Source organism: Bacillus rossius, chromosome 7, assembly GCF_032445375.1.
Source record: "Bacillus rossius redtenbacheri isolate Brsri chromosome 7, Brsri_v3, whole genome shotgun sequence".
NCBI classification, from domain to species: Eukaryota; Metazoa; Arthropoda; class Insecta; order Phasmatodea; family Bacillidae; genus Bacillus; species Bacillus rossius.
Genome location: NC_086335.1, coordinates 68150278 through 68167118, shown reverse-complemented (window position 1 = coordinate 68167118; position 16841 = coordinate 68150278). Strand labels below are relative to the sequence as shown.

The 16841-nt window shown below is 40.5% G+C and overlaps 1 protein-coding gene across 4 annotated transcripts; it reads left to right on the top strand.

Moving 5' to 3' along the window:
* The first annotated feature begins 223 nt into the window (after positions 1 to 223).
* On the top strand, positions 224 to 16158 carry LOC134534290 (uncharacterized). Of its 4 annotated transcripts, none has more exons than XM_063372620.1 (5): positions 224 to 401; positions 4455 to 4573; positions 6962 to 7069; positions 13465 to 13554; positions 15939 to 16158. In XM_063372620.1, the coding sequence occupies exons 1-5, from the start codon at positions 349 to 351 to the stop codon at positions 15944 to 15946; spliced, it is 378 nt and encodes a 125-aa protein (XP_063228690.1). In that variant the 5' UTR covers positions 224 to 348; the 3' UTR covers positions 15947 to 16158. The 4 variants fall into 4 exon arrangements, with proteins under 4 accessions (XP_063228690.1, XP_063228689.1, XP_063228691.1 ...); XM_063372619.1 differs by having other exon boundaries at positions 6959 to 7069; XM_063372621.1 differs by lacking the exon at positions 13465 to 13554 and having other exon boundaries at positions 235 to 401; positions 6959 to 7069.
* Positions 16159 to 16841: the final 683 nt, after the last annotated feature.

Here is a 16841-nt window from a genome sequence, read left to right as displayed (position 1 = left end):
GTTTAATTCATTTTGGCATGTTTTTCCTGATATTTAAAAACATCGGTTAAAACATCGATGTATCGGTTGTCAGAACGATGTTTTTTGACATCGATGCTTTTTTCGTTTGAACATCGATGTTTGTGATATCGATGTTTTTAAGAGCGATGTTGCATCCCTAGCCGGAAGCGAGCGCGGCGCGGCAACAGCGCGCGCGCTGATTGGCGGACGGAAGGCAGATTTGCCATCCACCCCTCCTCCAGCAGCAGCGCAACGACGAGACCAATCCCTCCCTCTACTCCGGCGGTGCGCATCACGCAGTAGAGGACATCAGGCTGCCAAGAGAGAAGAGACCCACGGCTCACAGCGATGTCTGATGACTATAGCGACGTGGCTCCGGCGGTGGCTGCGGCTGGCCTGGGGTTAGTACTGGCTTTTGTTTGTTATACGTCGCCGAGGTCCTCCGCGGTGTCACAGGGAGCTACTTATATAGTTTCGTTTTCTTATAAACATTACGAAGTACCACATAAACCGCTGGAATAGTTACAAAAATATTTAATTTTAAAAGGTTTCTGCAATTGTATTTTATTAGACTCATAACAAAATATTTGCATCCTAACACAGTTTATATGTTTAATATGCCTAGTTCTCAGATAAGCCGTTGTCGAAGAACTAGGGCTGCTAGCGTTTTAGAACACAAACGTTATTTAAGGAATTAAGTATTTTTAATTATTTTTTCTTTGTTTTCTTTGGTACACCATAAAAGCCAAACTACGGAAGCTCATTTTTTGTTAGCGAATTAGGAGTGTTGGCGGTTTTAGAAATTTTAAATTAGGTTTGTCTCAACATAATTATTGTGTTGGCGTTTCAAGAATAAAAGATACACTAAGTAATTTTGCCAAAAACACACATTAGTTTAACGCGAAATATAAAAATAGAAATTACTCCGTGTGGCGTAATGCAAACTTCCTGTTGTGGAACGATAACATGCAGCGGAATCCCCATCTTTTTTTTTACTTCCGGTAGAGAAATGAGTGTTACCAACTTTATAAAAATCTAGTACAGGAATGTAAATAGAGTATCTATTCATCTGTATATACGGGGCAGTTCGGCTTCGTACTGGTCAGCATTGGAGGGAATACATTTTACTGACGGTAAACAATTTCCTGAAACTTACAAACACCAGTTTTTGCTCGCTCGACCACTTTTTTTTCAGTTAAAAAAAAATTCGCGCCACTTTCTTGGGATGTATAAATTTTCGTCTGCACTACTGAGATTTTTGTGAAATCACCTGCCCGCCTAGCTTGGGTCTTCAGCAGAACTAGCAAGCACAGGAGCAGGACTAGGACTACATGGTCACGTGACAACGTTCTTAGTCTCAGGCCATCAGGTTCAGTGCAACAGCCACTAACGAGAGAGATGGTCGGGAAAGACAGAGATACGTCAAGTGTATCATATAAAATTGTTAGCCAAAACGTTTGTACATTAACAGAAGCTTGTAAATCTGCTTGATTTTACTGGCTGTGTGCTCGTATTAGACTGGTTACATTTCAATTTATAGTTAAATATTTTTGACGGATACAGCCGCTTTGAGTAACAGTTTCCTTAGAAATCCGTTTGTTGTGTGGAAAAAATATATATTTGAACAGTCTACATATTCGACTATAGATATAAGATGCGTTACGTATGTTTATGCAAGCCAGGTTATTTCATGTTCTCCGAAGAGTATTTTCGTGAGTCAAAATTGCTAAAAACTTTTTAAAAAAATTGTCATTTTGCAACTTAAAATTATAATTGAAAGAAACATTTGTCGTTTGTTGCGTGCATTTAAATTACAAGTTCGTGGATTTAAAAGATGAAAAAGTTTATCTGAGCGCGAAGAAGAGACATCATAACAGTTGGTGCATTGCCAGTAGAGGCGATGGAGCATGTAATTCGCGTGTGTTACTCGCCCTTGTCTCTCCCTTGCGCCTGGGCTCTTAAGCGCGCGCAACCCGCAGCACACGGCGGTGCTTGGGCTGCCGCGAATGTAGGAGCCACGCGACGAGAAGACACCGTTGTCAAGTCTAGCTTACCGACCAACGACCTCGCATATATCATTTCCGTGTTCCAATATAGTGGACAAAGTTCTTAATGAGAAAAGATGAAAAGTCGAAATACGCCATCTTGGTTGGGTTTGACAGTATTTTTAGTTCGTAACAATTTGATGTTTAATTTTCAAAAATTGACTTTGTTAAAAGCGCAGTATATAATTTAATTCAAAGCCATGCATTAATAGTACCTGGCTGCTGCTATTTCTTTAAAAAATAATATTTATTTTCCCTCTTTTTAAAACGTTTTACCCTAAGAGGTCATTAACGTTTGGGCATTACTACAATTCCAATTATATTGTCAATAGACCCTAATGTATGGTAATGTGTGATATTTGCCTAAACGAAAGAACATTTTTAATATTAAATATTTATAAAAAAAACTGTTGGAAACAACATGGCATCTTTTGGGCCTGTTTCTTCACATTTGTGCCTTCCCTGGCCTACTACACACGGTGCGCTGAGCTTGAGGAAAAAGAAAAACATCGTGATTTGTAATCTGCTCAAGATATCCCGAATGGTGAACGATTACGAAAATTATGTAATGATACACTGTGAGGGCGGATGTGTGGGTCTGTTTTTGTTTTTCGTTTTTAAACTGTATTTACAGACACCGCTATCTTCATTTCTCCGTCACGTAGGTGATATTTTCAAATATCGCAGTTGTACTTTGTGCGGGCCAGTCAGTGCAGGAAGATATTTTCAAGATGGCGCACTTGTCACTAACGTCCTGCAGTTGAACAGCTGCCGGGCCAGAGTCAGTGACAATGTCGCAGTCGTGACTGAAGCCAGTGACACGTATCAGCAGTGTCCCTTGATTCATCTCCTCAAAAAATAATCTCGACCTGTTAAGGAAGGATACTCTGTTCAGTGGACAGAAGAAACAAGCACGTCATTTTAAAATGATCCTTAGTTAACCACGAACCTTTTAATAACAGGAAAAGGCCAAGGCTTTCCGTGGATAAAAAAATGGATGCGTGTACTTAGGACTTAAGAACGCGCGTGAGAAGTTATACTTCTTTGGCATCATAAAAAAATAGTTTTTAATTGCATGCAAATAATTCTCCATGGTAGCGTTATTCTCCATGGTAGCGTTAAACGTTTAACGCCAACCTTGTTGGAAGTCGCATTAGAAGTATAACTTCAATTAATCATTATTCCTGTATGCCGTCTGATATTTCTGGTATGGCAAATGTTAGCAGATTAGCTGCACCGGTTGTTATTCATTGTCTCATCTGGCTGACAAGTCTGTTCCCTGGTCGGGCTTATCGACATTTTCATTATGATTCATTTACAGTTTCAGATAAAGTGTCAGAATTTCCTTGTTCTTGATAGTGAAGTTTACGCGCGCTAGCTGCTTGCTTGACAGGCAGATAAATGCGGCAGGGCTCCTATTGATCCCCCACCCCACCCCGGCTCCACATTAAAACTCGTAATTTATATCATGGTTGACGCACGGTTTGAAAATTATGTGGAGAGAGCTGGTAGCCTGCTGTTGATTATTTTGCAGCCTATCTCGACTATATCGAAACTTTTCTCACCAATGTTTTTGCTTAGTTGATTTTAATTATTACATTGTGTCATGTTGTATGTTGCAAGCGTAGCGAACTAGCATCGCCTGTCATTCTCACAGTTGAATGCAGATCTTAGGGGCAGTGATGGCAAGTTGAGTCTCTCCCCCCCCCCCCCCTAAATGAAGGGGTAACTAATATACATAGGGAGTTTTTATGGGGCACATTTATTTAGAAGGATTTTTTTAGCGGGTACTTTATTTAAGAAATTTTTTTTATCAAAAGTACTTTTCGGTCCTCAGCGAACTCTTAAATGCTTTTCGTAAGCAGATCCCATTCGGATATCTTGAGTGTTTTTGAAATCGCGTTGTTTTTCCTGAAGCTCTGCGCACCGTATGTGTGCCCGGGTGGGCGGGTAGCAGGTTTCCAAAACCATCTCGTTTGGAATATTTGTGTTTTATATATATATATATACATATACATATATATATAAAGGAAAGGGATGGGGGCAGGGGCGCAACAATTAAATTTCCAAAAGGGGGGGGGGGGAAATATACCTTTTCATAAAGAATCATCGATCCCCCCTATTGAAGCGGGGGGTACGGGGGTCCTCCCTTGTATTTCAAGGTGAAAAATGGTGCTATTTAAGCAGTTTTATTATCTAAATATTGAATACACAGCACTTTCTTTGCCCCCACTTCAAGGTTTCAGGGGGGGGGGGAACAAAATACCCTTGCCCCCCCCCCTCTGTTGTTGCACCCCTGGATGGGGGAGTCCGCGATACATTCTGCCATCCGTGCAAGAGCTCCGCCCAGGAACAGAAGTGAGCGGGGGGACCGCCGTCACGTTGGCAGCGCTGTGGCGGTTGTTGCAGGGTGGGCGCCGTCATCGCCATCTCGCTGTGCGGCGGCGTGCTGCCCCTGCTGCTGTGCTGCTGGTGCTGCTACCGCTGCTGCTGCCGCAGCGACCGCGTGGTGGTCGTCAACAACAATGGTAGGGCGCGCCAGGGCAGCCCAGCACCAAGCATGGTTCTTGGCCAGGGGAGGGCGCGCACCCGGCCGCCGATGTTACACAATACACATTCATACACTTACCTTTAACCACTTCATGTCTTGGAAACAGTTTGAATAGAGTTTTACTAAGCTTTGCATGTGACTAGAATCTTTAGTTTTTCTGTAGTGATTTTGACATTTGTATACTGCACAATTGGCCATTTTAACTGCATAAAGCACACAATTATGCACCAACAACGGCAAATATTCGGGCGAGACGTAAATGAAACGGATAGAGCTTGGAAATAGATCTCCGGCTGCATCCAAGCAACCAAGGTGACGTAACAAGGGAGTGTGTGGAAGAGGTAGACCTGCCCCCCCCCCCCCCCCTTGAGATTTTTCTTTTTCTGTATCCGCCACTGGTCCCCGATCGGGAAACCTTTTCACAGACGAGAGAGCCAAGTGGAAGCCTACAACTCACGTAGTTTCGGTTCCCTGCAAGAATTTCCGAAGTTTTGCGTTTTTGGTATTAAACGCCGCTTTAGCCGCTAAATCAGAAGTTCAAGCATGTTGTGATTGACCTGACCTAACCTAACCTAACCTAACCCTTCGATTTTTTTAAAATTTCAATTTTTGAGAGAAATCCGAAGTTGCACGAACGTGGTAGGGAACCGAAACTACGTGAGTTGTAGGCTACCGAGAGCCAAGCGCCCGATCGTGCATCTTCGGTTTTTTGTTTTGGTTCATTGTAAATAAATATGGCGGTGTTGATAAAAGGATACTAATGGTCAATTAGGTTAGGTTAGCTACAATGTAAATACTTTAAAACATTGTGGACGGTTGATTTGGTTAGGATAGCTACGTTAAAGATACGTAAAAAGAAAAGCGAGCATGAACTTCGGGGAACTTCGGGTTTTGGCTCTCTCGTCTGTGAAAAGGTTTCCCGTCCCCCTGTACCTGCAGTCCGCCTCATGCCCAGCCGAATACTCCTCCGCAGTTTTAAAAAAATATCAAATTGTTAATTCGTATTCAGTAGGAAATCCCCGACTGTTACTCTGTGGGAAACACTCATTCCATGGAGAATCCTCCTCCTGCGGGGAAATACCCTCTCTGTGGTCAAGTTCCAGTCAGATGTGAGGATTTGCTGGACTTCAGTTCTTCGATGTTGTAACTTTTCTGGTTCAGCATGAGTGGCAGAAAGCAGGATGTACGGCTTTCATTTGAACATGCTAACTAAAATCACTATTAAGCTTTACACCAGGGTTTTTTTTACTAGCGTAATTAAAAAAAATAGCCAGTCATGGGGACTGTCAACAGAAGTGAAAACGTAAAAATTTGTTTTTAAATGTGTAATATGACACCATTTCTAGGTCAAGTGTACGTAAGTAAATGATTTTGGTATTATATCAGTAATATGTCAGCATGATATAATTTATCCTTACATCATTTTTTAGTCACAACAGATGTCAGTGGTATGTCAAAATTCATTACCTAGCTATGACTTACCACTGATGTCAGACCTAGGTCATGTATTGACGTGGTCAAATTAACTTCACTTACTTACTGCTACTACAGCATGTCGGTGATGCGAAATCACATGATTTTACCCATCCGAAAAAGAGTACAACACGCACATGATGCAGTGGAGTATATACAATGTGTATATATGTGTGTGTATATTTATATACCATGTATATACGCGTATACATGTAGGGCCTACACAGACCGGTGCGCGTCGCCAGTCTGGCGCAACACGTCACTAGCATGTCGGTGACGCGAACCCATTAAGTTTTGCCCCCTACCAAAAATCGCCCAACGCGGCTAAAGAAGTTTTCACTTCAAAAAAAACCTGGTTTAAACAAAAAAAAATATCAGGTTGTTTGGTTTTTTCATTCTCCGACCCTGGTCCTGGTGTCGCCACTCCACTCGACGGTGCCTCAGAATCTGGAGAACCCTCCAGAGCAAGGGCTACGCCGGGGGAGGGGGGGGGGGTAGGGGGGACTGTTGCCCCCCCTCTAGAGCCCTAGAGATTCAAAAAAATGTAGCCAAATGCAAAAAAAAAATACATACTTTTCTTTACAACTTCCCCCCCCCCCCCCCTAATCCATAGGCTGGCGACGCCCTTGCTCCAGAGAGAAAGAGGGGCTCTAGCTATTGATTATGTACTCAAACTTTACAGCTGTGGGTCAGGCTGCGCCGGTAGACAGCCTCTGTTTCGATCATTCAAGTTTGAATGTCCAGCGACCACAGTCTGCACTCGGCACGCGATGCGTGGCCGTCTCGAAGGGACACGTTCGTCCGGCGCCGAGCGACTTCGGGACTTAGCTCACGAAATGTCGAGATGGAGAGGTTGGCCGTTGAGAACTTGTTTTCGCTTGTTGTCCAGCAGCTGGCGGCGGCGGCCCCACCATGGTGAACGTGACCGTGCCCCAGGTCGCCCCGGCCGTCTGCCCGCCGCAGCAGGGATACGCCCCGCCGCCCTACAACCCGCGCGCAGGTCAGTGCTGCCACCCTTACTGCACCCCGCCCGCCCGGCCGCCACTCATGGGCTGCCCTTCCAAGGGGCAACCATTCACGATTAGAAAATACGAAAATAGACCACATTGCCGTAGCTGTGTTCATAAAATTGGAGGGGGGGAGGGGACAAATAATGACTTTGATGTCATGTAAACCCATTCCCCTCCGGGGGTCCTCCACCGGAAAATTTTTATTTCAAAAGTGCAAAATAGCGCTTTTCAAGCAGTTTTTGTATCCATCCATTGGATACATCGATGTTAAAATTATTACTGTTTCCTTAAGATAAAATTTTATAGTGAAGAAATTACAAATAAAGTTGGGCAGAATAATAATATAAAATAAAAATATCACTGTCTAGAAAGTTGGGGGGGTGGACAGTCCCCTCTACCCAAAATGTTCAGGGGGACACGTCCCCCCTGTTCCCCCCCCCCCCCCCCCCCCCCCGGTTCCGACGCTCTTGAAATAGACACATTTCAACAGTGGCGTAGCAAGCGGGTGGCAGGGATGGCCCGCGCCAGGGGCGCCGGGTGCAGAGGGGGGGAGGGGGCCGCTGCGGTATCGCGGTTACTGAACCCTCCCCCCACTCTGTCTGCCCTTCCAGTCGCTTTACAAACTAACCACGGTCAGAAAAATCCTGAAGGGTTGCCCATCCAGGGGGCAAAAATTCAGACAACCTTTTCAAAAACACTACTGCCGGAAAAATCCTGAATGGCGGCCCTTCCAAGGGGCAAGTTTTCAGGATTATTTAAACACTTAATAAAAAGAAACATGTTTTCAGAAATTGGATCGGCTGCCCTTCCAGTCGCTGTACAAACGAACCATTCCCAGAAAAATCCTGAAGGGCTGCCCTTCCAAGTCGCCCCCAAAAAAAAAATGCACCTCACGCAGTTTGGTATGTGATGTATAAGTATGTTTTCTACAAATTACGAATGTTGCGACGCCGCGACGTCATACTGTACGCGTACGCAATACGACTCGATTCGTTGCTCTAACACAACATAGCATGTTATGAGGGTATCAGAAGTAACGAGTAACGTAACGATACGATAGTAACGAGTACTAATTTTTATAGTAACGAATACATGCGGGTACGCTTTTTTTTCGTTACGTTTACACCTGTAGACAGTATGCGACGGGTTGGGACGTTGATTGACAGGGCGCGCGCGGGAGGCTCACCCACAGAACAAGGAGGGAAATAAAGAAGTGCGACTATTGCAGTGGTAACTTAAAACACAAGAGTCTAGCGGCAGCACCGCTACTTCCTGAAACTGGCTGCAATGTCTTGAATTTCTGTTTCATTTGGTTTCACGATTCCAGCGCGATGACTCAATTTTCTTCGTTTTGTAGAAAACAGTGTTCTCTGTGGCACTATATTTCGTTTGAGTTGTTCTCTTCCCGGAACGGCCTGCTGACTGTTTGAAAGACATCCATTCTGCGAACGAACTGCACCTCAACTTCGCTTTGAGTGGAGATGCCTTTAATTGTCTCGTGCATAAATTCTTCAAGTTTGACTTGTTCACCACTTATATTAAAGAAAGTACTACATTTTGTTTTGTTGAGTTCAGCAACTATATCTTCCTTTTCAGTAAATTCTAGTTCATTTTCTAAATGAGTACATAAATTGCCATCGCTAGTGGAAGCACTGGCTTGAACATTTTCAGATGCAGTTGTTTCATGTTTTTTTTTCTGTTGAAAATCAGGTGGATATGCTTGCACATGTTCCATTTGATAGTGGAATCCACACACGTGCAAGTATACTTATTTATGGATGCATGTGGCACATTCGGTTCATACTAGTTTGCAAGGGCAGTGCAATCTGTTTTCTTTTACGTGATACAATTTTTTTACCTCAGATGTGGATGAAACTTTCCAGCCATTGTCCTCTTCGATAATAAGTCCATGTTAAGAAGTAGACTCGCTCTATGCCTACTTATTATATTAACAAGTTTACTGGTCACTTTGCCTTTAGTTAGAACAATTAGCCTGTGAAATAGCTTGTCCCTAAGAAAGTTCATAATAGCAAAAATCGCTTTATCCAAACGTCGTCCAGTCTTTCCTTGCAAATATATGTATTTTAAAGTTCTATGCATACGTTATATATGCATGTTTGTATTGATGCCGCTATTCAGCCTGAAACAATATGCCCATGACTGAACATTTTTTACGTAGTTCTCACTGAAATATGCCCCAAAATCAGCTGTGTCTGAATCTCTATTCACTCGGTTTATTACAGCAGGGAGCATCATTTCAAATGCAGCAGTGTCCCGTTTTTACAACAATGTTCGCAAGAGTTTGTAGACTTCGACCTGTTTCTCTCTACCGTTAACTTTTGACAGATTTTTCCGCCAGGCTCTGTCCACGTGCCAAAAGCAGTAAAGTCTCACAGTCGGTGGCTCCATGGGTAAAACCAATGTATTGAAGAATGAATCAGCCATGTCAGACATAAAAACTTTGGGGCATATTATTCCAGCTTCTTTTTTTATGTACTCAAAAAAAATTGATAGTACATGTTGATCAGTTCTATTCGATATTAGAAATGCGCAAGGAAAACCTTGCCTCATGTCATCTAAAACGAGTAGTATAATCAGTTCGAACCCGTAATTGTTAAGACCATGGGTACCATCGATACAAATGCAGTCACTGCCATATTTTTTCAATAAGTCACACTGAGCATTGTTCATAATAAATAAGACAAAATCATCATTTTTTAACTCGGGATGCAGTTCAGTGACTGTATTTTGAGGCTTGTAAAACAAAACACACGACATCACTTGCCATTACCTCGTTAACCCACGCCTCCACGCTAGTCCCATCATCTGTGTCTCATAGAATCTGAACATAGGTTATAACACTACTAGATATTATATAGGTCTTTTCTGGTTAGGAGGTGAATTCTTTCTAGTTTTGAATCAGAAACTGAATCGCGTATCTTGTCTAGAATGGCATGGAATGGAATCTTATTGGCAAGGTCTGTTGCTAAATCGCATCTTTCCGAATCAGAGAGATTGAGATGGCCTATATCGTTTTGATGACCTACATGTGTTGAAATGTAACTAATTTTATACATTCCACCTTCATATTCTATTACTCGTATGCTTGCAGGACATGTCCCATTGATTTTATTACTGCCCTGAGTTTTAAGGTGCCTCTGACCTGTACTTTGACACATGTAATAGCCTGAACGATGGCATACAAAATAATGCCTAGTAGAATTGTCAGCACACCGTTTTTAACCACGTTCTTTCACATACCTGGAAAATGTTTCCTTTTCAACATTTTGCTTCCATTTCACAAAATATTCGAAAGAGGAAAACTCGAGATCTTGGGACTTGACACCAGCACTGTGTTCCAACTCCAGATGATCCAGAAATGACGTTTTCGTATTAGGTCTGAACTCACATAATGAGCACTTGAAACTGTTAGTGGAAACAATTTCCGTTTATAGTATCTTAAATTTCGAAAAAGATTATATTGCCTATCGCAACTTTTGCACTTGAATTCCAAATTTTTTTTTTCAGGTTAGAAGCTACGTCATCAATTTTACCTGGATTTTTCGTCAGTTTGTGTAGCTGAAGATTTGTGTGATATTTCCGTTCATGGAAGCTTAGATTTCGGAAATGACTAAATTTTTTATCGCAACTGTTGCACTTAAATTTACAAATTTTTTTTTTCTCTGAAAAAGATACGTCGTCAACTTTCCCGGGATGTTTCGTCCGCACGTGTTGGCGAAGATTTGTCTTATAATCATACCCTTGTCCACATTCTTCACATACAAATTGCTTACAGTTACTCATAGCTTAACACTCACTGTAACAACTGAAAACAAACATAGGTACATGATGAAACATTTAGTAAAAAGCACGCACACTAAACAGTCTGTGTGGCTTTTTTTATACTGGAGAGAAAAATCGCGCGCGTAAAAATAAAAAAAAATCTAGGGGGTAGGCGCTTCCGATCGGCCAACTTCGGAAAGGCTCGGCATTTGCAGCCAGTCGTCTGTTGTGCATAAGAACTTTCCTCGGATTTTCTCAAATCACTACCAAAATAAAAATCAACGTATGTAAAAATTAAATAAATAAAAACAATAATGTTATAAATGAATTTTAAAAACCATGCTATGTAACAAATGCTATTTTCACTTATTGTTAACGGTTTCTATATGATATTTATTTAGCCTCTGCTAGCTCACATACTAAGTAGTTCTGCGAAACACAACCATTATTTTCCTAAATAAATTAACGAATTCCTTACCAAATGAGGTCAATATCACAATAAACTTTAAATGTGATAAATAATTTATCTGGTTTTTACGAATTTCGCAAGTTTGAAACAAGTAACTAGTGATATTATTTGGTTTTCCGTACAATTATTCCTTAGCTGACTTCGTAGCCATCCAGCTCGATTGTTTAAATATTGGTATTTGAAATAAAATGTAGTATTAAAATATAATTATAAATCACTCATTTCCATGGCTGTAATTGATAGTTAGTGTATTACTTATGTAGATCTCTTCAGGCTGTTAATTAGCAGCCGTATTTACAATGACTGTTTATGCTGCATGAACAACTTTCTCCAGTCTCTGCAGTTTTCTATACATTAAAAAAAATAATTTTAAGAACAGCAATTTGTACTTAGTTTCATACTGGCAATTTTTTTTCAGGGTATGGTTTACAAATAAATTAACATAACTTACACACGAATCTAAACCTGGTTAGTCTTGAAGTAGAAGTTACAAATCCCACTGCCCTGAGGGGGAATCAAACTCGTAATCGGAGCGAACAAGAAAAACTGCACCACTTAACTATAGTTGTCACGAGAAAAAAAAATTAAAAATTGACATTTCTTCATGCAAAATTATTTCATACGTTTTGGTGAGTTAACTGTCTCACTAACAAGTACGAGTAAATTTATGAAGCTGGCCTATTTTTATTATACGCGATTAAATCAGTTGGTCTCCCTTTCTTGCGTGGTTCACTAAGCTTCAAGCTGCGTCTCGTTTTCTTATGTTCACTTGGTTTTTCTTCCATTTGTAGTTCTTCAATGTGTTTTTTGAACACTTCAAGTACTTTATGTTATTATAAATTTTCTATTGTTGTAAGCTTAAAGATATTTGCATTTTAAAGAAACTCAACGTTATGAGGTCAAACGAATACCCATACATATTTAAAGAATATCGTCGGTCTAGTTATCGAACCTCGTAACTCCCTGCTGTGGATGGGAAGTGAGAATTCTTTTCAGTCACAAGGGTATAGTTTACGTGGCCGCTATCTTCCTCTCCACGCACACACGCACGCACAAGTAATCTGCCTCCCCTCCGAGGCCGTGTTCCCCCACCACTCTTCCCTCCCACTCTTCCACGGCTGGTTCCTTCGAGCTGCAGCACGAGAAATATACCAACATTTTCATAAACGGCGGATAAGAAATCTCGAAATTAAAAGCGATGACTATAGGTTTTTATTACACCAATGTCTTCAGAATAAAATTATCTCTCTGTCTGTAAGCTTACTTTCTTTCTTTCATTCTCCCAAATAGCACAACAATGACTCAAAGTTGGACACTTGATGATTTTTTTATTTCATATTTTGAAACTCAAAAATAAAAATTTAAACCTATACCCACAATTTTTGAAGTTTCTTCTCGTGGGTGAAAAATGTTTCAAAATCGTAGTTTTGATAAATAGCGTGTTATAATCGTCCAAAAAGTAGTGTGTTCGCTAACCTTTAATGCTACTAAGAGATGAATGCACGGGTAAAACTTGCTGTGGTTTATTAGCACTGGCACGAGGTACACGGTGCTATCGTAACCCCTTGACCGTTTCTTTTATCGGATAGACGTCTCTCGATAAGGCGGCCCCTTCCAATGGCGGCGCTGAGTACCTTGCTAGTGGAGGTCCCCGCAGCTAATACTAAAGCACGTGCATGAAACCCTTACACTTCACTCAAGACGTAGACACTTTCGTGCTGACTGTAGGTAAATGCCTAAAACCTGATAGAGGCAATGAAAAATATGCCGGCCAGGACAGACAGGTGGATGTGGGGCGAGGGAGGTGTATGTCAAGATAATGAGCGGGACAGGTTCTGTTGCTGCCAATAACTCCCAGTAACTCACATTTATTACGCTCATTTATTTAGTCAACCGTATTCGTTTAGTTTTAGCGGGTCACCAATGTACACAACGAGTTCGCGAAGCATAATCATGTTACGTACATATGTGTGTAATTTATTTTCGTACCTCGTGTCTCCAGTTTGCATGGGAATTAGTTAAATGACTTGTGAAAAGTTTTGCTGTCAGAAATAACAGTGATGATTACACAATTAATTATGTCTGCTGAATTTTTCCCTACAGTAAAAGTAAAAATAAACATGTGCCCGGCAGATAACTTGGCGTCTGAGCTCCCTAGTCCTGTCTGGGGGAAAGGGGAGGGCGAAGAGGAAGCGATACCCTATTGTCAAGCTCAGCGGCCAGGTTTGTACTAGCAGAACAGAAAACATTCGGCCCGTGACTTCATACACTACGTAAGTCTGTATCCACGTCCGTGGGGGCCCCAGGGCGATAAGGCCTTTTGGCTAAGAGCGCTGGGTTACCAAACCAAAAGTGAGAAATCCTATGAATTGTACTTGTACTTCATAAGTGTAACATTGTGTAAATTGCAGTGGTTGTGCTCGAATATTTGTACTCATCTGTCAGGAAAAGTAACAAACTATTATCTAAACCTGCAACGTTTTACTTTGTCCCATCAAATATACTTACGGTGTCTGCTAATTATTATGCCAACCAAAATTAATTGAAATGTTGTTAATTCAGTAACTAGCGAAAACCAGGCACGATTTATTTAGGAAAACTAGGTCACTTAATATGTAAAATAAATTTAAAACTATGCTTCTCAATTCATTGTGTTCTCAAGTTATTTTTAAAAAAAGTCTTACAAGAAAAAGCAAACGACCAAAATTATTATGCCAACCAAAATTAATTGAAATGTTGTTAACTCAGTAACTAGCGAAAACCAGGCACGATTTATTTTGGAAAACTAGGTCACTTAATATGTAAAATAAATTTAAAACTATGCTTCTCAATTCATTGTGTTCTCAAAGTTATTTTTAAAAAAAGTCTTACAAGTAAAAGCAAACGACCAAAACATTACGCAATTGTAGCTCTCCGCGCGAAAGCTATCTCACAGTTGATGACGCAGGAGCCAGTCTAGCCCTTATCGTTTTTCGGTTCCCGTACCTAAAACGTGCCATTTAGCGCTGGATTTACATTTAACTAAACATGTAGCTTGTTATGTTATATTTGCTGCTTTAACTTCATGTCAGTCGTTTAGGAAATACCTGACTCCCAACGTTAATGGCATTTAAAAAATGCTTGTGTATGTGTGGTTTTATAATTTAATGCAACTTTAATCGATTATTTATTATAAATGTAAATACAATTTGCATTGTACTTCCACTTTAGAATGCATATTATAACTTCAAAACCTCATATATATATATATATATATATATATATTATATGATTTGTTTAATGTAAGTGTGAAGTTCTCTTTCCATGATAATTGACTGAGCAGACATTTATTTTTCGCCTCTTCATCACAACACTGCATCATGGTTTTTATTATTTCCCGCTCTCCGCTATGTATCACTTTACCGCGCCTCTGCGAGCTGCCACCTTCGCCTTCCATTTTCGGGTATACACTGAAGGGCGATATTTTCCTAACAGCCACTACGCGGCTCTCGGCTGCGTGTCGCCTGCTTACCCCCTCTTCTTTCTCCGGTCCCTCTGTCCCCGCACCAACGCGCTGAGAGACGCTAAGATAACTGCCGGGCACAGTACTTATCCCGCGACCATTCTATGTACGTTTGCAGTTTTTCAGGTACTTTTGCAGTTGATTTTTGTTGCATAATACTCAAGTGTTGAGTGAAATTAAAAAAAAACTGAGTTAATACATTGCAAATGTTATGTATTCATATCATCACAACGTATGGCAATGCACATTTTTATTGACTTTAATTTTTTTTTATTAAATGAAATAAAGTTTGTGCAGTGGCCTGGGTGTAATAATTCGCGAGGGGATTTGTAGGAAATAATTTTGGTATTAAAAAAACTTGCATCAATAACAAGTAGCTCGGAGAGTTACACTATCATACTCAACGCGCCATCACTGTCAACATCTCAACACTGCTTTCACCGAGATCTCGCCAGTTTCTCCATGACTTAAAAATGGCGCGGTGGGGGGAGATATGTATATTCCCTCTTTTCACTTATCTATGGCCGCGCGGCATAGAAGTAACAATACATTAAAAGAAAAATGCATATAACAATGTTTACGTAAGTGCTGACTTTTGTTGATAAGGGGGATTGAGGTGGAGGGGGGGGGGGGTAAATAATTGTAATAAATCTGCTTACGTAATACTTGAACGGCCCACTACCTGTAAACTGAACATGAACACGTGAGTTCAGGGTGTCCACAGTTAGTACTTTCCTACTAGATCTAGTTCTTTTATAAGTTTTTTAGTGGTCTAGTACACTTACGCTCAGATCTAGTACTTTTTTCTTTAATATAATAATATTACAATAACTCCAATATGTTTTAATATTAAGCGTAATTATTTTTAAAAACTATGGAATGTATGTGTGTGTGCGGTGTGATATTCAAGTTAGAGCATTGCAATTTCATTATAACTTCCTAAATTGTTAAAACCTAAACAAAAATATAATTTAGTACTATTTTTTTTCAAATCTAGTACTTTTTTCTCGCCTAAGTTGGTACGAAATATTTTTTTTTTCCTTGTGGACACCCTGCGTGAGTTCCGAGGCGCGCCACTCGCCGCGACTGGTCACGTGTGTTGCAGGCTACTGAGCCGGCGCCCCTGCTGCAGTCCGGGTGTAGCGGAAACCCCGTCCTGCCGAGCCCGTGTTCCCTCGCGGACATCTCCCTGTGCAGCGAGCCATAGTGTCGCAAACACGTAGAGCTGTAGCTTTTTATATTGAGACACAAAGAAAACCTTTTTTACAGTGTAAATGAAACCAATGTATGATAATCAGGTTACATAAATATCAATAAATCTTAAATTCATTGAGTTTTTTTTTCTCTCAGAATATCTACTTAATAAAACTCTTTTAACACTGACTCACAGACCGGTGGGTCTAGAATAGGAGTTCCTTATATAATAACGTAGATGAGTTACTAAGAGGGGATTCTTGTAAAATTCATCCCCCATGGTGTTAAACAGGGAATGTAAGTTTGTAATAATTCTGTTGTATCAACAATTTTGGTAATTCATAAAAAAATGAGGATCAAATACTTCCCCATCGGGCACAAGGCTAGTGAATCAATGATGGTTTATAAATATTCATACCAAAATTAAAATACTTTTGTGAATGGTATGGTATTAACAGCCTGTTATTTTTCATGACAAAAATGTTGATTTGGGTAAGTAAACGTATTTCCGGATGTTATCATTGAAAGATTTGTGCAATGGGAATGTTTGTTTTTGTTTTTTTTTGTAGTTTTCTTCTACATACATACATGTGCTTAGCAACGGCATATGTCCAAAAGCTTACATCAAGTCATATTTCCTGATGATTCGGAATTCGAAGAGATGGACATGCAAGATAACTAAGTATTTAAGAAACACTTTGAATACAGTATAGCTTGGGTTGTTGTAACCTAAATATAATAAAATTTTGGCTCTGTAGAACTATTGTGTAGTTGGAGTTGATGAACATGTTTGTACATCTATGCATAATGATAC